Source organism: Astyanax mexicanus, chromosome 8 (genome assembly GCF_023375975.1).
Source record: "Astyanax mexicanus isolate ESR-SI-001 chromosome 8, AstMex3_surface, whole genome shotgun sequence".
Lineage (NCBI taxonomy): Eukaryota > Metazoa > Chordata > Actinopteri > Characiformes > Acestrorhamphidae > Astyanax > Astyanax mexicanus.
Genome location: NC_064415.1, coordinates 24,682,396 through 24,704,056, shown reverse-complemented (window position 1 = coordinate 24,704,056; position 21,661 = coordinate 24,682,396). Strand labels below are relative to the sequence as shown.

The window sequence follows — 21,661 nt, the reverse complement described above, 5'->3', positions numbered from 1 at the left end:
AATCAGCTGCATTCTCCCATCACTAGCAATGCACCAACACCAGGAGAGTGAAGACTAGCACATGCCTCTGCCACCATCTATTTTCGTACTTTTGCGGATGTAGCATTTCCGACTAGCATGACCACAGCACATTTAGAGGACAGCGCAGCGACTCAGTTTCACAAATGCCTGTGCTGACCGTTTTTGATCATCTTGGGAGTGATTTGAAAAGAAAGCACCAAAAAGAGGAACTCCAATTGCTCTCTCTCTGACTCTGGCTGCTGATGGCAAGCAGCATGACTGAGATACAAACTAGCGACCTCCTGATCATATTGGCAGCGCTTTAGTCCTTTAGACTAACTACTCAGAGCCCGCAGGTCATATTTTGGATTTCAGACAGCTTTTATAAAACAATACAAAACAGCCGTGGTTGGTTTGTTTATTCTGGATTTATTGGCATTTGTTTTAGAGTCTATTAGTATTGTAAGGTTATTCATTAGTGGTTTAACATTACAGTCTGTACAGTGCACCTGTCTCCATAAACAATGTAATGAATAAAGTATTTCTATACATGTAAGCACACACACACACACACACACACACACACACACACACACACACACACACACTCTCAACTACAAGAGCAGCATGGGCAAGTGTACACTGCCACAGTCACTGCCTTGTCACTCTCACTTTTTTTGAGCACACTCGCACATATTCCCATGGCTTGGTCACAAACCAAGTCCAGGTGCAGAAAACACTACAATCAATAATTCCTGTGTTGGAGGCAAAAGCCAAAAATAAAAAATAAAAAAAATAAAATAAACCAGGAAAAAAAACACCAAGGCACAAAATGCACAACCAGCATACAGTGAACATCACAGACATACAAACCCCATTCAAACACCACAACTGTCTCTTTTTTTTAAGATAAGTGAGAACAGAGCATTATTCCCTTTAGAATTGGATTAGAAGCACATCCCTTTATACGAAGGGGTTTATGGACACATGAGAAGCATAAAGAGAAAGTTCAACAGCCTGTAAAAACACAACTTTCCCAGGCTCACAATTTTTCCAATTATTTCCCTCTTTGAAAAACTAACCTAATATTGCACCCATGTTCAGAAGAAGACTTAAAAATACTGGAGAGGAAATTCCATTATTTAAATACAGTCATTTCACAAAACCTGCTTCAGATGTGTATCGATCTCTAGAATTTGTGTAAACATACTGTACACACACACACACATCTCGGTGAACTACTGGAAGACTGTGAGAAGACGTCTACTTTCCCTTGGCAAAAAGAAAGAAAGAGGGAGAGAGCTACATGTAGATTTGGCAGGTGATCTTATAAGACCCTTAAAAAATAATAATACATATACAGCTCTGAAAAAAATTAAGAGCCCACTTCAGTTTCTGAATCAGTTTCTCTGATTTGGCTATTTCTAGGTATATGTTTGAACAAAATGAACGTCGTTGTTTTATTCTATAAACAACGAACTACATTTCTTGTAAGTTCTATACAAATTTCACAAATATTGTCATTTAGAGCATTTATTAGCAGAAAATGAGAAATGGCTGAAATAACAAAAATATATATAAAATAATGCCAAGAAAACAATTTCATATTATAAAGTACTAAGAGTTCAGAAATCAATCAATATTTGGTGAAATAACTCAGTTTTTATGCATCCTGGCATGTTCTTCTCCACCAGTCTTACACACTGCTTTCGGATAATTTCATGTCGTTCCTGGTGCCAAAAAATAAGCAGTTCAGCCTGGGTTGATGGATGGTGGATATCATCATTTTTAAGTGGTCACTTTTTTCCCCCAGAGCTGTATATATATAATTCTGACATTATCATTGCAATGTATGTTCGTGCAACAGGTACAGTCACATCAAGGGACACACAAGTGAAGTGTCCTATGCATTGGCAAATTAAAAACAAATCCTGCAACAACCAAAGGCAGACTATATCTGCCCAATTTAATTAATCTTCAAAAAAATCCTGTCATTTTTAAAGGAGAAATCTAGTGTGAAATGGACTTAGGTTGTAGTGAAGCAAACTGATTACAAACTTTTGTCGAATATCCCACCTCCATTCACCCCCAGCATTCCAAAGTACAGTGCTTTTAACTGATGCTCCCAACTGGATTACAATGCTAGTAGCTCAACACTTCATTGGTAGAATTCTGAGGGTCCTGACATTTAAAGTGAGGCACTAAGAGCTTTTAAAGGGCACAGGTAGTTTATTTAAAACACAGTTTATACATGCTGTACCTACAGGCAGTTCTCAGGGTGCAGTCATCTTGATATTAAGTCATAATAAGTCAACAGATGAGCACGAATGAATAGGTAGGATAGAAAGAAATTGCAAAATTAATTCAGTGGAATATATCTCTATAATTTTTAGGCATTTTCATGGAGAATAAACACATTCTTTTTTAAATAAACTATTTTAAATATACTAAATATCAGGGCCTTAAGAATTCTACCAATGAAGTGTGGAGCTACTTTGACCCTGGTTAATGGTGTAAAAATAGACATTTCTTTGCATTGGCAACTTTATGCCCCCATATGACTAGCACTGTAATCCTCTTGGGAGCGTTGGATAAAAGCTCTGTATTTCAAAACCTTGGAAACAAATGGAGATGGTTTATTTGACAAATGTTCATACTCGTTATCATGTTTTATTACACCCCAAAGCCATTTCACACAGAATTTTTTCATTAATATTGCTAAATATATCACAAAAAAAATAGACTGCAATACCATGAATTGGTAAGATTAAGGCAATAACAGTACTAACTTGCATCATTTGTCACCTCTTTTCTATTTTATGTTCATTACATTCCCTGTTACTCACAATAAAACCATAATAGTGTCTACTACAGGTACTACATGTTCTCAGCTTGGCATAATTGTGTAATGAGTTAGGACTACAATATCTAGAGTCTAGTTGTCTCTATTCTGGACAGGTCAAAAGAGTCAATGCCATTGATAAATGTGCTAAAATTTGAGTTAAATAAATTTTTCTCACCAATTTTGATAATTTGTTATTTTGGGCTGTTCATACAATATTTTTAATGTGACTCATGTCTGACCTGTGTTTGAAAAGTTTGTGCTGCGTATATGACACGCATGTACAAAACCGCAGTGCTTCACGTGAAGTTTCGGTTTCATCCCTGCCAGAATCACAGACGCAACAAAGGAGTTCGGGCTCACAGCTGAGATTATCATAAAAAATATGTTTAAGCACGTTACTCTGCCTTTAAACTATATTTTAAACCTTTTTTTCCCCATTTTATTTTGACACTGCAGCTACGTCCTATGGTCACATTCAGACATTTAATTAGAAACACTGAGCTGTTGTGACACAAGCCTTTTAATATTATTTTTACAGACTTATTACTTCAGATATTAGTGAGCTTTTTACCTAACTATTCCACCAATTCATTTTCTCTTCTTGATGTAAATGTTATATGGAAAAATTCCTATTTGCATTGTCAGTTTCAATGTGTTTTTTTCCCGCCGCACTACTCACAGTACAACACAAATGACGCATGTTACATATGACAAAAATACCAGATTTAGGCCATATTTACCTGCTGTGTGATTATAACCAGTGAATCAGATTTGTCATAGAAGTGAGAGTGTGAAGAACCTTTAGGCCCAATCCCATTTCACCACTTAGCCCTACCCCTTACCCCTACCCCTCTGTTTTGCGTGTGCACGCCAAGGGGTAGAGGTGTCCAGATTCTTGTTAGGCTGGAGGGGTAGGTTAGGGGAAGAGATAGGACTTTTTAGCCCTTCAAACTGAGATTTATCGGGTATCGGGTGCTTGAACTCTGTTTAAAGGGGAAGGGGTACACTTGAAAAAAGGGATAAGGCCAAAGGGTTAAACGTGATTGGGCCTTACTTTATTCTTTTAAAGGTGTTGCCACATAACTCCATTAACAGAAGAGTGGTCCTTTTTTAATGGCATCACTCGAAAAGAACCATTTGAAGCATCTTCACTTTTCTTTAATAGTGTGTAATAAAAAAAAAAAGACAACCAAATTAAAGGCCTGACTAAGCCGAACCCTCAGCCGGACAGCTCTATAGTGTGCTTAGATATACAGCTCTATAGGAAGACTAGGAGGTGACTCCAGGTATCACTGATATTACAGGTACTACAGGCACAGAGTCCTAATTCATTCACTCAGGAAGGCCTTAAAGGCCTGGGCACAAGGTGGCAAAACAGTCTGGTCATGTAGAGAATACTCAGGGTGGGGCGAGGCACACGCTAGACTCATGGCACCCATTAGTTAGTGCAAGTCTCTTCTCCTTTATTCTTTTATTTTTGCTCTTTTGTAGTTGAGAAGCTGAGAAAAATCCCCCCCCCCCCCCCCCCCCAACAACAAGGATTGGTCAAGTCAGTGTGGTCAACATGCTCCACCAGAAGATCTGACCAGTAAAGGAAGACAAAGAGGGGTCAAGCTGACGTATATAACAGCCAGCGGTCTCAGGACTGGTGCGCAGCGATGAGATTCCTCAGCTGCTTGACGACGGTGTCTATGAGCTTCTGTTTGTCGCGCTCATTCTTTCGGAACTGAGCGAACATGTTGTTTTTCCGACTCGTGTCCTTCATCCTAAACAGAGGAGAAGGAGATGAGTAAGCAGATGATAAGCCATTAGCGTGAACTACAGTCCTACCTGAGATCATCAATGTTTTTTGTTCATATCTGGTACAATAAAAAGCAACATTAAAGAAAATCTTGAGACGTGCAAAGTCCCAAAAAGCATGGGTGCAACTTTAAGTAGCTAAATGCATTCATTAGAAACACACACACACAGGCGCACACACATATGCAGTACCAGTCACAAATTCCTTTTCATACATTGTTAATAATTACTGAAGTCATTCAGACTATAAAGGAACACATAATAAATCATGTAGTAACTGAAAACTGTTCAACAAACCAAAACCCTCTGCAAAGCATCTAGGTGTCTTTTATCCGGGGTGATGTTAGCTTGTGGTTTCTGATGGTGGTAACTCCATCAGATCCTATGCAACAGAGGTAACTCTTGGTCTTCCTTTCCTGTGGGGTGGTCCTGATGAGAGCCAGTATCATCATAACTTTTTTGATGGTCTTTGAAACTGCACTTGAGGATGCTTTTAAAGTTCTTGAAATGTTTCAGATTGACTGACGTTCGTTTCTTTTTTTTTCTTTTTCTTTATTTAGTTAAGTAGTTCTTGCCATAATATGGATTAGAACATTACTCAAATAGAGCTATTCACTGTATACCAACCAACTCTTGATGATTTCAGCACAGCTGTTAACTGAAAGCTGAACATTCCAGGTGACTCTACCTCATAAAGCTCACTGAGAAAATCCAGCCAATATAATATTTTGGTTTGTTTAACACTTTTTTGTTCCATATGTTTTTTTTTCATAATTGTACGTGTTGTACATGTAAGACTTTAGTATTTTATTTAGTATTAATCAACAATGCAGGCATTTTTTGAATAAAAAAAAATGAATTTACGGTGTTCTTTTGACTGGAACCAATGAACATATACTCATCATCCAAAAAACAATCGCAGACAGAAAGTAAGGTAAGGTGCAAAGCTGCTAAAAATGAGCGGTTTGCCGTCTCATCAAAACTAAGTCTACTACTATGGTGTGGGGTGTAAATACAGCTCCCACTTAAAAATGATGTTTTTTTATTTTTTTATTTTACCAAATTAAAAACATCTGGAATATAATCAAGATAAAGATCAAGAGGAAGATCAAACTGAACAGCTTGAGCTGAACTGCTTGAGTTTTTGCACCAGGAGTAGCATAAAGTTATCCAAAAGCAGTGTGTAAGACTGGTGGAGGAGAACATGCCAATATGCATTAAAAAAACTGGGATCAAAAACCAGGGTTATTCCACCAAATCTTGATTTCTGAACTCTTTAAACTTTATGGATATTAACTAGTTTTATTTGCATTATTTGAGGTCTGAATGCTCTGCATCTTTTTTTGTTATTTCAGTCATTTATTATTTTCTGCAAATAAATACTCTAAATGACAATATTTTTATTTAGAATTTGGGAGAAATGCAACTAGTGACCCTTTAGTGCACTATTACAACAGGACAATACTCATCCATATACTGATGCAATCTCAAGAGCTTGCCTTAAAGATACAGATACTATGCCATGGCCAGATGCATTGCCAGACCTATCTCTGACTGAAAATGTGCGGGATACTATTGGACGTTCCTTCAACAGTGCAAAATCTGCATGAACAGCATGAGAATATTTAAGATGCATGGGATGGATTAAAGCAGGGCACCATTAGGAACTTCTACAACTCGCATGCAGATATGTTGGGCATGTTACACATGCGTTATACACATTTATTGTTCCTGGTAATCTTTTATCTTCATTCCAAATGACTTTCTTTCTGAAATCCAACGTTTCCTTTTGGGTGCAACTGCTTTTTGATGATGATTGTATGTGAGAATTATTGGAATACACCAGATTGTGTGCTACTCTCAGGCTGGGTGGCAGGCTGGTCACAGGGGCTGCATCCCCAAAAAGCCATCAAAAGACAGGAGCAGACTAGAGCGCCACAGGGGGACTGCTGATAGAAGGCAGACCACCAGCACAGGGGATCGCAAGCGGTTCCGCGTGGTGCTTCCACCCAGTGCTCCCCGCACTTCCGCACGGGGATTCTGTTAAGCTGAAGGCATCCTGTGCCAGCTGCCCACACTGGTGGCTACCATGGAGATCACTGAGCCATCACAGGACTCATGGTCGCATGGTGTGGTTTCAGGCAGTCAACTGGAACCACAGTTTCTACAAACTCTGGACCCAGAAGAAAGTGTAGAACAAGCGTACACTTAAATATCAACAGCACAGCTTTAAAGATGATTTAGTATGGCTAAATAGTGATGAATATTGATGAAGAAATTGCTAGAAATGGGCGCCAATCACTCAAAAAGATGAAATAATAGTAACACTATACAATAAGGGTCACGAATAATAATGAACATCGTTACATAGTTAAGTAATGTCTCAACAAATTATTAACTGACACTAGTTAAGATTATTAAAATTATTAAAAATGATTGAATTTTAATGCTTAAGAATGTTGTTATTAATAATGAACTGATAACATTAATTTAAAAATGTGTAATGATTAATAATATCTCATCTAGTGTCTTAACTAATTAATATTTACATTACATTACATTTGGCAGACGCTTTTGTCCAAAGCGACTTACAATAATGAAGTACAAAAGTAATAGGAATTAAGATAAACCATTTTTAGATAGGGCTTAAAGGAGGTTGAAGGGAAATAAAGGGATAGAGGAGTGAAGGAGGGGAAGAAGGAAATGAGGTCAGAAGTAGTTAGTTTGTTAGAGGTGTTAAGAGAGTAAGTGCTCTTTGAAGAGCTCTGTCTTCAGGAGTTTATTAAAGATAGCGAGAGATTCTCCTGATCTGGTAGTGGAAGGTAGTTTGTTCCACCATTGGGGAACTCTGTATGAGAACAGTCTGGATTGCTTTGTGTGAATGTTTGTTTCGTGAAGCGAGGCGATGTTCATTGGAGGAGCGCAGCGGCCGGGAGGTAGCGTAAGCCTTCAGGAGCGAGTGCAGGTAGGAAGGAGCCTGTTCTGTCATCACCTTGTAGGCGATTGTAAGAGTTTTGAATTTGATGCGAGCATCAACTGGTAGCCAGTGGAGCTCAATGAGCAGCGGGGTGACATGTGCCCGTTTTGGTTGGTTGAAGACCAGACGTGCTGCTGCGTTCTGGATCATTTGGAGTGGTTTTACTACGCAGGCCGGGAGGCCAGTTAGCAGGGCATTGCAGTAGTCGAGGCGTGAGATGACGGCTGTTTAGTTGAGACAATGTGTGAAAAAGTGCTGTTAAGTAATGTTAACTTTTTTTTTTAAGTGTTTCTAAAATATATTTTAGATAGAATATAAAAGCAAAGAAGCGTAGACATGTTTATATTGTGTAAATCTGTTTAAACTGCTTTTTGTTAGATTTAGTGATTATACTTTTTTTTTTTAAGTATATTGTTGTTGTAATACAAATGTGTTGAATCTGCAAAATAGCAACTTTTTAGGAGAAGGGAAAAAAATGTAAATGTAATGTTAATGTAATGTAATACATTAACAATTTGTCCGCCAATATTCTGTTCTGCATTTAGTCAAAGTTCTTAAAATTGTAAAATATTTGATTATTTCCATTATTACAGATGTCTGAGTATCTAAATAATTTAATCCATATTGCAATATACCCACATCCATGGCTATAACTCAGCTTAACTGAAAAAGTCAAATGCAATTAATATTACATCAATTTCCCCTAATAATTTAGCAAAATTGACTCTATTATCTCCTATCTATCTCCTTATGATGCTGCATGGCTATCTGTGGTAAAATAACCTACAACCCACAGTTGATCAGATAAGTTGATTCTACCCCTTAATGAGATTTTTACTATACTATAAAGTTTACTTCTTATTAATAAAGGATGTATGCTACAAATATTGCATAGTAGTTTTTTAGTCTTATTATTGTGATTTATTGTTTTGTTTTATTTTTTTTATAGTTTCATTGGTTTTATTAGTCTACACTTTAGTCAGCAAATAGCTACGGCCATAAAGTTAGCTAGAATAGCTCTATAATCTGTGGCTGTATATTAAAATGTTAAAAGACTAACAGTGATCTGGACAGTCTATATATATATATATATACACACACACACACACAAGTATTCATTATAATCTCTGGTCTCATGACCTGTGCAGTTCAGTGGCCTTTATTTAAATAGTGTTACGTTTCATAACAAATCGTTATCTTTTCTACCCAATAGCTATGTCCCTCTATTCACACACATCACTTATCTCCTGCACTGATGCTGTGGGTTATTAGATTAGATAGCCATCACCACAGACACGTAACAGTGTATTTGTAGCCACAGAAACCGTCTGATGATCACAGCCAGCCGACACTTATCACCGCAGTGATAGCCATCAGTATCACCTAGCACTGGATGTTTGCTTCTGAGTGTGTGTAGCCATGTGCATGTGTGTGTGTGTTTTTCCATACAGGGATAAAGAGAAAGGAAACTAGATGTGTATCTGAGACCGCTATAAAAAAAAAAAAGTGAGAGAGCTGACATGAGTATCTGTTTAAGACTATATAATCCTCACTGTTACAGTAATTATGTAGATACAGTATCGGTTTAGACACACCTTAAATTCAGTACTTTTTTTGTATTATTTTAAAATGTTCTGCATTTGTAGATTAATACTAAAGTCATCCAAATTATGAAGAAAAACGTACAGAGCTTGTTTAGATGGGAGCTTTGCACATCTCAGCGGGACTTTTTCTTAGTCAGCTTTATGAGGTAGAGTCACCTGGAATGATCAGCTTTCAGTTAACAGCTGTGCTGAACTTGTCAAGAGTTATTAATTACTTGAATTTCTTGCCTCTTAATGTGTTTAAGAGCATCAGTTTTGAAGAGGTAGAGTTGGTATACAGTGAATAGCTCTATTTGAGTAATGTTCTAATCCATACTATGGCAAGATCTACTCCACTAAGTAAAGGTCAGTCAAACTGAAAAAAATTCAGTTCAGTCGCAAATACCATCAAAAACGATCTGATGAAACTGGCTCTCATCAGTACCGCCCCAGGAAAGGAAGACCAAGAGTTACCTCTCTTGCACGGGATAAGTTCATCAGAGTTACCAGCCTCAGAATGCGCAGGATAACAGCGTAACAGAGTATTTTGGTTTGTTTAACTCTTTTAAGCTACTACACGAGTCCTTATGTGTTCCTTCATAGTCTCTTTTAAATGGTACTGTATGTTAATTTTAGCAAACTTCATTATTGGCCATTATGCATTTCTGAACGAGGAGATCCTATTGATGTGAATCAGAGAAAATGTCAATAGTTTCATTTTTTTGATGTTCAATTAATAGGATATTCAAAACCATCTACATTCCAAATCCAATGTCTGAATATTCTCAATACTTGAATGTTTGCTGCTTTTTTAAAGGGTGTTACACTATATAATTATTTCTGAGAAAATATATCTTACTAACATATAAATTACCACTTTGATGGGCCTAATCTTCACCAATCCATTCTTTAAGTTAGACAAGTTCACCTGCAAATCTTCTCTGCTCTCCAGAACCGGAGACACTCGGTTTGGTTTGTAAAGCTTTAGTTATACGGATCAATTTCACTGAGCCTCCAGGACAGAGAGGGTAAGGCTGGGGTAAGTGCAGCTCAAATGGGATCAGGCTGGATTGTGTGTGTGCGCATGTGTGTGCGTGTGTGTGCGTGTGTGTGCGTGTGTGTGCGTGTGTGTGCGTGTGTGTGCGTGTGTGTGTGTGTGTGTGTGTGTGTGTGTGTGTGTGTACCGCAGGGAACAGAAAAAGTGCAACCTTTAAACAGAAAGGTGGTAAAAGGACTGGGGAGTTATTACTGCATACTCTACAATATAGGATACAGTATCATTACAGTACCAAAGAAAGTACCAAACAATAAACATATCCAACAAACTTCACATAACTGAATTACCATGCGTACAAGCTAAGGGCGTAACGGTACAAGTATTTGTATATGAGTATTGTAGAGTCATGGAACAGGGGTCAAAGTTCAGTGCACACAGTCAGGATTAGAACAGAGTACAAATACAGTATTTTTATAATCCGGAGTGCCTTATGCATAAATCAGATTGTAAGAAACAGTAAAGCCACTCCGCTGAAGAGCAGCGTTCAGTTTAGTCCTCCAGCACCGAGACTGGAGTAGCATTAGCATTAGCCGCTAACCACACTACGCGCTAGCTCTTTCGCCCTTCAGTGGCGAGTATTATTGGCCTGTACCCTGCTACTAACCTCGGCTAGCACTGCCAGAGCAGTTTTAGCATTAGTCGCTAACTGCAATAAGCACTAGCTTCGTTGGACAAACACTTTGCTGTCCAGAGGCGAGTATATTGGACTGTAGCCTGCGCGTTCACCTGTTAAAAAAAGCTATGTGGGACAAACCGCTAGCTAATATCGCCCTGCTTTACCAGAACACACAGGGTTCCTCACGTAGGGCTGTTGGGCGGCATTTGCCGCTAACTGCGGCTAGCCTTAGCGGTTAGCTGTAAATGCCAATGCACCCAGTCTTAGTGGAAATCTGGAAATCTAAATCACCCAAATAAACAGTTTTCAGAAGAGAAATCTGTGTAGATTAACTTGCAGTGTTCGTTTGACTGAAGAAAATGTTTAAGAATTACAGTTTTGTTTACTTAACTTAGATTTCCAGGTCTCGACACCCAGCGACAAGACCTGCTAAATTAGAAGGAAAACATGGCCATGCCCCTGTTCCTTACTAGTGGTGCATAATGCACCTTAAAATCGGGTACGCCTTATAGTGAGAATAATACGTTTCAGATAAAGGAACTATAGTGATGATTGTCATTTTAGCTCTCTTTAGTCTTTATCTCTCACTGTTCACACTGTATGTCATGGTGTTCAGTTACTATCATGATGGACTAAATTAGGTGTGTGTGTCTGTGAAAACACAACAAATACTCAAATGTTACCACATCACAGACTACTTTAACCACCGCTATATGGCACCGCTATGTAACAAACTTGAATACCTGTCTGTTCAAATATTATTAAAATGAACCTTTATTGTCTTCTATTGTTGTTATTTTTCTCATTGTACCATACGTGAACTAAATAGGAAGTTCAGATGCTGTCAATTCTTCAGTGTTTAAACTGACTAAACCACTAAACCATCACTTTCATGTACCATTACACCCCTAAAGCAAACACACTTTCATTTCATTGAGAAGTTCAGTTTGAGTCAGTTAAATGTGAGTCCTAAGTTTGACTGAAGCTGCAAGCCATTTAAGAGTCAGTCCAAGTCAAGTTACGAGTCAAAAGCTGTTTTAAGGATCTGAGGCAGGTCAGTTAAATGCAAGATCTAAGTCACACTAGGTCAGGAGCTGTTTAAGATCAAGTATCTTAAAGAGTTCAAATGGAATCAGTAGCCTGTTAACATGCAGCTTGCTGACACGAGTCCCCGTCTATTTCTCACACAAACACACAGCATGCAGAGAGCAGAGTACTCACGCCCGAGAAATCCTGCTCATACGTGGAAGATCGAGTGATGAAAGCAGAGGAAATGGGGAGCAGGACAGAGCAAATGGCAGAAAGCTAATGTTTTAATATGGAAAAGATGAAGCTGAGAAAATATATTGGGAAGCAGTAAATAGAAATGGTAGTGAATGCATGTAAATGTACATCTACCATAGAGGGACACTTTGTAGCTTGTCTACTGTTAGGTGCAAATTAACAGCCACCCTGTAAACCATCCATCACCACTACTGGTGAAATCACTGGAGGTTTCTAATTATTTAGGTAGTCATTTTTTTAGATTGGAGTAAAGTTTAAAAATTTTGGATTATGAAATACAATAAAAAGAGCTGGACTCTTTATATTACATGGATGAATGTACACTCTTAACTGGAGTGTTGCTAGAGCACTAAAAAAATTATAATGTTAAAATGTGAAACTCATATATAAATCATGTATTACACACAGAGTAATCTATTTTAAGTGTTTATTTCTTTTATTGTTGATAATTATGGCTTACAGCCAATGAAAACCCCCAAAAATCAGTGTCTCAGAAAATTTTAATATTATATAAGAGCAATTGTTACTTTTGGCAGTGTGGGCACTGTGCCAAGTCCTGCTGGAAAACGAAATTTGCATCTCCATAAAATTTGTCAGCAGAGGGAAGCATGAAGTGCTGTAAGATTTTTCTGCAGATGACATGGCTCTTCAAATGATTTTATTTCAAATGAAATTTCTTTAGTATATTTAAACATTTAGACCCATGTCTAAACGTTATTAACTAGTTCTTTAATGGTAATGTGCAATTGCATTATCATTCTAATATACTATAATTTTATCAGTGGTATGATCACAATACAGCTCTGGAAAAATTGAGAGACCACTTCAGTTTCTGAATCAGTTTTTTTAGATTTTGCTATTTATAGGTATATGTTTAAGTAAAATGAACATTGTTGTTTTATTCTATAAACTACAAACAACATTTCTACCAAATTCCGAATAAAAATATTGTCATTTAGAGCATGTATTTGCAGAAAATGAAAAATGTCTGACATAACAAAATTAAAATAATGCAAAGAAAACAAGTTCATATTCATAAAGTTTTAAGAGTTCAGGAATCAATATTTGGTGGAATAACCCTGGTTTTTAATCACAGTTTTCGTGCATCTTGGCATGTTCTCCTCCACCAGTCTTACACACTGCTTTTGGGTAACTTTATGCCACTTCTGGTGCAAAAATTCAATCAGTTCAGTTTGGTTTGATGGCTTTTGATCATCCATCTTCCTCTTGATTATATTTCAGAGTTTTTCAATTTGGTAAAATTAGAAATTAGAAATTAGGTAAAGAAACTCATGACTTTTAAGTGGTCTCATTTTTTTTCCAGAGCTGTATATAATTCTGATATAGTCATTCCAATGTATGTCCTGGTTTTCAATCACAGTTTTTATGCATCTTGGCATGTTCTCCTCCACCAGTCTTACACACTGCTCTTGGATAACTTTATGCCACTCCTGATGCAAAAAATCAAGCAGTTCATCTTGGTTTGATGGCTTCATCCATCTTTCTTTTGATTATATTCCAGAGGTTTTCAATTTGGTAAAATCAAAGAAACCTATTATTTTTAAGTTCGCTTTTATTTTTTTTCCAGAGCTGTATATCATACAAGAAAAGATGGTCTAAACGTCTCAAATCTCCGGTGATTCAGTGGATTCTGGAGTAGAGGGTGATGGAGGGTCTACAGTTAGTAACTGAACATCTACAAAGTGTTCTTATATGGTAGATATTGTTATCTGCTTAATTGAGCAGAATATGTAGTAGGTAGGTGGCATGATTGTGTGTGACTCACTTCTCCAGAAGGGCGAGAGCAGTGTGTGGATTAACCCTCAGGTACTTGCAGGTAGGCCGTCCATAATCAGCAAGATACGTAGACCAGTCCCACTGAGTAAAAAGATCCAACAGCTAGATAGAGAGAGAGACACAGAGAGAGAGAGAGAGAGAGAGAGAGAGAGAAAAAAAGAGATGAGAGACAATCAAAGTTCAAGTTCAGTGTGACCGCATCAATCCCTCCCCTTTATTGAGGTTCATCAGTTCGGTTCACTTTCTCCACTGTTACGTAAGTGAGCAGGGCCTCTTAAATGAGATTACTGGGGAGGCACAGGGGAAAGAAACATGACAAAGCAGAGGATTAGAGGAGAATGGAGGCAGGTTAGAGAGAGAACAGCCATTTACACTCTTTCACCCTGCTTGTTGTGATGTTTTGGTCTGCCTCTGACCCGGACCTGACCCGGTAATGACCCGTCATTCACCCAGAGAGCTACTGACCCACTGGAGCCCTTTCAAAAGCTGCAACCATCAGCACAACACTCTGACTACCAGGCCAGCACATTCAGAGAGACAGTGATTTATGTGTAGCACTGATATCAGCTGTACCTATAATAAATACATTGGCTTGCACAAGTATTCATACTTCTTGACTTTTTTACATTGTGTCACCTTACAACCACAAACTAACAAGTATTTTATTGAGATTTCATATGATAATGCAACACACATTTGCACATAATTGTGAAATGGAACGAAAATGGTCAAATAAAAATCTGAAAAGTGTGATTAGCGAAAGTATTCAGCTCCCTTTACTCTGAAACCCCCCAAATCCTATAATCCAGTTCAATTAACTGCCTTCAAAAGTCACTAAACAAGTTAATATGAGTCAAGCTGTGTGTAATTTAGTCTCAGTATAAATATAAACACCTAGTGAACTAACAGCATCACGAAGACCAAGGAACTCACCAGACAGGACAGCTATAAAAGTTGTGGAGAAGTTTTAAGCAGGGTTAGGTTATAAAAACACATATTTCAGGCTTTAATCCTTCATCCAAAAATGGAAAAGTGTTCTATGCTACAAACCTACCAGGACATGGTCATCTACCCAAACTGACAGATCGAGCAAGGAGAGCACTAATGTGAAAAGCAGCCAAGAGGCCCATGGTCACTTTGAAGGAGCTGCGGAAATCCACAGCTTAGATGGGAGAATGTTATTTTTGTAATTTTTTTTTTGATTATTGTAAATATTATTATTAAGCAATAATACACTGCGGCCTCGTGCCTATGATTGCAGCACAGCAGTGCCAATATTACCTGTTGTAGTGTATCATTACGATTAAACCACAGTTTCATTTTCGCTGTTTATTAAAAGAGTTCGAGATAAAGAGGACGAGAAGATACGATCTGTTTGTTTATAAACACTCCGCAAGTTAAAATAGTTGCATTGCTGCTCTGTTTGTAGCTGCGCTGTTTGGTTTGTAAGCTGCATCGTTGCTAGGTTACCTGTACGTGGCAGAGTAATACACGGAGAGCTTCGGTTCCAGTGCATTACCGGCTGATAACAGCACTCACAGAACTTCTCTCAGCCAATCACATTGCAGGGTCGAAACCAACTGTAGTATCATGTGCAGTATGATATGGCACACTCCTAACATCTCCTAATCTCTCCTCGTCTGAGTTTAATAGAGTTATTTCTAGTTCTCATCATATCAACACCTGGTCTGGTAAATCAGAGCTTAATGGTGTTAAATCAGGTGAGCTGCTGATGGTACTGAATATTTACACATGCAGGCTGAGGCTGAGGAGCATCCAGGAGAAATCTGAAACTACAATTTGTTCTTCAGCTTGGCTTACGGGATATAACATACTTAGTTAAAAATGAGAATTTCTTGTTACATTTGACCGTTTGCTTAGGACCCTACCCAAAAACAAAACCTTGTATCTTCAACAGAGCAAGTTTACAGGAGAGAGAAAGCGTTAAAACACTTCTCATCTTTAATGGAAGTCAATGTACAAAGATTACATTTCTCTAAAGATATTTGTTACGTCAAAAAGTGAAAAACCTAAAAGCGAAAAGATACTGAAAACTAGAGATACAAGTGACGATACGCTTGTTTATATGCGCCCTCTCTTTCCATTTCAGATCAAGTGCACAAAGTATGAAGGAAGCGACCTCAAAAGGTTGCCGACGGCTTCCTTGCTCTTGCTCTGGCTCTCACAACCTCGAGCACACAGACATGAAAACACGCATACGACACAGTGCCGCGGCGCGAGAGCAGATAAGCACCTTAGAGTGATAAGTGAGAAGATTTGCATGCGTATCGCTTTCAGATTGCTTTCTTCTTCTGTCTCCTCCTGCAGGCACGCTCTGCGCATCCCGGCCGGCGGGAGAGAACAACAGAACGCCAGCCTGGACCGGAGGAAGACGAGGACGAAGAAGGAGAAGGAAGAAGAAGTAAAAACAGGGCCAGGCAGCGCCGCAGTCATCCGTAACCCTGCGTATATACACACACACACACACACACACACACACATTCCATACGGTGCTGGCTGGTTCGTCACACGCATTCATGACCCAGGTTTCACCTCTCCGCTCTGCCTCTCTCTCTCTCCGCTCCGCCTTCACCTCCCCATGAACTTCCATTCGTTCTCTCGCCCTCTCTCCGTCTCTCTCTCTCTCTCTAACCTCGCGGTGACCCCGTGGCGGTGTTATCGGCCCCACTCTCCTCTTTGGCTGAACAAACACAGGGTTAGGATGAAGTGGGGGGGGAGGGGGAGGGGCCGGCACTGGATTATCACTTCCTCTCATTCTTCCAAAAGAAAGAATGATGGGGAGAAAGAGAAAGAGAGAGTCAGAGGAAGAAAAAAAAAAAAAAACATGACGCTGCACACTGAAGTGTTGACCTTGTTTTCCTTGTGCCCCCGTTCTCACCCCAAAATGCGCACACTCTCCTCCACCCCAGCCCCCCCCCCCCCCTCGCTTTCTGTGAACCGAGCGTTTGGATAAGGGCTCCTAATGGTTATTCCGACTGCCGTATTTATTTGTTTGGACGCCAAGTGAATTACTATTCTCGTTAATAGTCTTGGGGGAGGACGCTGAATTCACCCTCTGTTTTTATTTTCCCGCTCGTTGGCTTTGGTGGAGCTTTGAAAACAAGGTTTGATTTGCAGCTCAAACGGCGTTATAAATCAAGCTTCACGTTCTGGGAATAACAACAACGACGACGACAAAAAAAAAAAGTAGCCTTATGTAATGATTACACGGCTACTGAGCACTGTTCACGAATAATCAACCAATAACGCAGCATTATTCATTATGATGTGATGAGGTCATTGAGGGCAAATGCAAAAAGAAGTGCAGGTTTTTCATATTTTTGATTCTGAATGCTTTGATGAGCAACTTCTTCAGTCCTAACAAAATAAAACATTAACTAAGTAGATCTTTAGAACTTCTAATTAGAACTTCCAATAGCATCCCACAGAGTTTCTATCAGAAATAGGTCTGTGAATGGAGTAGGCCTTGGCATTCTGGGAATAACATCAACAAAAAAAAGCCTTATGTAACGATTACACAGCTTCTGAGCACTGTTCAAGAATAATCAACCAGTAATGCAGCATTGTTCAGTATGACTGATGAGGTCATTGAGGGCAAGTGCTGAAAGTAGTGCAGTTATTTCATATTTTTGATCCTGATAGCTTTGATGATAGATTTCTTCAGACCCAAAAAAATAAAACAATAACAAATTAGCATTTTCTTTTTACAGAGGTGGGTGATCACAATATTTTATTGTACTGCATGGCTGCGATAACGATATACTTAGAGATATGACAAAATACTATTTTAGTATACAGTACAGGCCAAAAGTTTAGACACACCTTCTCATTCAATGCGTTTTCTTTATTTTCATGACTATTTACACTGTAGATTCTCACTGAATGCATCAAAACATGCATTCAGCACGAACATCTGCTGTTAATGAATAATCAACCAATAAAGCAGCATTATTCAGTATAAGGTGAAGAGGTAATTCAGGAAGAAGTGCAGAAAGTAGAAGTAAAGTTCTGTAATATTCCTCTTTCCGAAAGCTTTGACTGCAATTTCATCCTTCCTTACAGAAAAAAATGCCTATTCTTTTTTTTTGTTTTATTTTGTTTTTTTTAGAAGTGGTTGATCACAATATTTCACAGTACGGCTGCAATAATGACATTCTTGAATATATGACACTATTATATTTATATTTTCAAGTAGGTGTGGGGGAAATTTTCGATTGGACATGAACGATTTTGGATCGATTGACTAATGACATATCACTTTTTTTTTCATTGTAGATTTTCTAAACGCTGTTTTAAAAAATGTCTAACAAATTATGTTTATTATTGTTGTGCTTGTTTTTTTAAATTATTTTTTGAAGGGAAATTATTTAAATTTAATTGCACCTAAATATTAGGAAAGCCACTTTGGGAATGCATCCCTGTGTGTGCATATAAAGCATTACAAAGCCTATTAAATGTGTAACTTTGTATTATGTACTTATATGCATAATACTTTATTCATATGCAGATCAAACACAGATCTGGATCACTATTATTTGATTAGCAGGATTCATTATGGATCATACACAAATACTAAATTGATTCTGCTTTCAAGACAGAATATTGCGATTATCATGAGAGTTTTAAAATGAATAACCCAATATATTAATGTGTACAATATGATATGGCACACCCCCTACTGATATTCCTCTCTCTTCTATCTAACCTCACTATTTTCATGTTATTATCTGGCACTCATTCACCAATGGCCAACTGTACTTTTGTTTTCATCTGATCATCTTCTTTCCATCCATTGCTTTGACCTTCTTCACATGCCGGTCTCCTCAAGTCCGTTAACTCTGCATTGATCTCTGCCTGCATCACCATCTCCTTCTCTTTTTCTTTCTCTCTCTCTCTCTTTCTCTCACCTCTGGCTGGCCCCTGGCTCTCTGTATTGTTTGGTGCATTCTCTGGCACTGAGCCGGCAGTCCCGCGGGCTTTCGCAGGGCAAGCTCAGCTGAGCGTAAGCCTGAACAATGATAACAATGATAATAACCGCCGGGGAATAGAGAGATCGGCTTATTCCAGCAAACAATAACAACCCACCACCCGACATAACCTCTATGACAGCGAGGAGAGCGAGAAGACAGACAGAGAGAGAGACAGGGGTCAGTCTAGAGAAAAAAAAAATGTATCTCAGGTAGCATATCCACACTCTAAACAGGTGTTTTAGAGAACAGGTGTGCTGGTCATGCTAAAAAAACCCTAAAGAAAAAAAACACTAAAGAAAAATAAAAAGTTAAGAAGCGATTTAAAACATTTGGTAGATCACGTGCAGCATGATCTGAACTGCAGTGATCAGGCCGGAGCACAGAACCATAAATCTGAACGATGACACAAATCTAATCCAGATACCGCGGACAGAATACCTCTATTGTGTACAGTAATAGAACATGAGGTACCAATATTTCCACTTAAAAGGATCCAGAACTTCTTTAAGTGTTTAGAAGAGGATTAATAAAAGAATAACAGTAGCAAGAGAAAGAAACACATGGAAAAGAACAAATGCAGAAGCAGCGGTTCATCTCTGTGCATGATTTCTGGTGATATCTCTACTTTAACTCACCTTGTGGGCAAATCTGTGACATTTTTGAATTCAAATGAATAAAGCAATTAAACAGTCTTGAATTAGGCAGTCGTAATTTTAAGATTTTTTTTTTTATCATTATGTCATCCTGACATAATGATATGAGCACAGTGGTGCTTAAATGTTTGTGAACCCTTTAGAGTTTTCTATATTTCTGCATAAATAGGATCTAAAACAGCACCAAAGTCCTAAAATGAGATTAAGAGACCCCAGTTAAACAACCGTTTAACAGTTATTGAGGAAAATGATCCAATATTACATATATGTGGCTAGCTAAAGTATGTAAACCTCTAGGATTAGATGTTAATGTGAAGGTGAAATTAAATTCAATCAGTGGGCTGCCAATCAGGTGGGAGTTGTGTTCACCTGCTCGCCTGCAGTTCGCTACATATCACATGGACAAGCCATCAGACAATTGGAAGAGTATATTTTGTGGACAGATGAGACCAATATAGAAGTTTTAAGTTAAAATGAAAAGTGAAAAGCTTTATGTATGGAGAAAGGAAAACACGGCATTCCAGCACAAGAACTTTATCCGATCTTTGAAACATGGTGGTAGTAGTATCACGGTTTGAGCCTGTTTTGCTGAATCTGAGCCAGGACAGCTTGATTTCATTAATGAAACAGTGATTTGTGAATTATATTAGATAATTCTAAAGGAAAGTGTCAGGACATCTGTCCATGAACTGAATCCCAAAAGAAGGTGGGTCATGCAGAAAGACAACGACCCTAACAAACCTCACCAAAGAATGGTTGAAGGACAATAAAGGTAATGTTTTGGAATGTCAAAGTCAAAGTCCTGACCCTAATCAAGTAAAAATGTTGTGGTAGGACCTGAAGCGAGCAGTTAATGTGAGGAAACCCACCAACTTCCCATAGTTAAAGCTGTTCTATATGAAGGAATGGGATGAAATTCCTCTAAGCTGGTATGCAGGACTGAGCAACAGTTACAGGAATCATTTAGAAGGGTAACAACAGATACTGAAAGCAAAGGTTCTTATACTTTTTCCACTCACAAATAAGCAACATTGGATCATTTTCCTCAACAAATAAATGACAAAGGATAATATTTTGTCTTATTTGTTTAGCTGGGTTCTCTTCATTTATGTTTAGGACCTGTATGGTTTTATAAATCCAGATTCTACCATTTTCAGCTTTTCTTCCTTGTTTGAAAGTAACCTGTTCTATGTCAAGTGTTCATCTGTGTGTGATGTGCCATCCTACTCTTCCCTGATTGGCTGGACACAGAGAAGAATTGTGCTAATCTGCATAAAGTTGAGCTCTAATTTTTGACAAATCAACCACATATCCGATCTATGATCGCTTATGATGTGGACTCAAACCTGATTTAAAAAGATCATATTTGAAATGTCCACAGCTAAAAAAAATCTGATCTGTTTCACTTTTATACAAAAAAAAAAAGTTTAATTTGTTAAATTGTGGTCTCTTTATCTACTTTTTTATCTACCTGTGTAAAAATATGGTCAAATGTATGCAGATATATTCTATAGGATTCACATACTTTCAAGCACCACTGTATGGTTTTATAAATCCAGATTCTGCCATTTTCAGCTTTTCTTCCTTGTTTGAAAGTAACCTGTTCTATGTCAAGTGTTCATCTGTGTGTGATGTCCCATCCTACTCTTCCCTGATTGGCTGGACACAGAGAGGAATTGTGCTAATCTGCATAAAGTCGAGCTTAAATTTTTGACAAATCAACCACATATCCGATCTATTATCGCTTATGAAGTGGACTCAAACCTGATTTGAAAAGATCATTTTTGAAATGCCCGCAGCTAAAAAAATAAAAATAAATCAGATCTGTTTCACTTTTAGGCAAAAAAAAAAAATCTGATTTGAATCTCTTTAGCCCAGTAATGTGAATACACCCTTTGATGATGCAGAGCTTAAAAGTAGGTATGTCAACTGTTTGTCGGTTTAAACACTATCTGAACCTAGAGAACCTGCCGCTGCATCATTCAGCGAGTCTCAAATCCAAAGCCCTTCCTGGCTTCCTTGTTAACATCAACATTCTGCTCCACATACCAGTGCAGC

At 38.2% G+C, this 21,661-nt stretch overlaps 1 protein-coding gene across 6 annotated transcripts in view; it reads right to left on the bottom strand.

Moving 5' to 3' along the window:
• Positions 1–409: 409 nt before the first annotated feature.
• Positions 410–21,661, bottom strand: part of exoc6b (exocyst complex component 6B) — a 151,625-nt gene continuing 130,373 nt past the window's right edge. For 3 of the 6 annotated variants that reach the window (XM_049482157.1, XM_015605531.3, XM_015605533.3), the window contains 2 exons: positions 13,949–14,061; positions 410–4,611 (listed from right to left, as the gene is read on the bottom strand). In XM_049482157.1, coding sequence (XP_049338114.1) covers positions 4,485–4,611; positions 13,949–14,061 — 240 coding nt within the window. In that variant the 3' untranslated portion in view covers positions 410–4,484. Of the gene's footprint in view, positions 4,612–7,355; positions 12,112–13,948; positions 14,062–21,661 lie in introns of those variants that run through there. The other 3 variants (XR_007440183.1, XR_007440184.1, XM_049482158.1) reach the window with 3 other exon arrangements.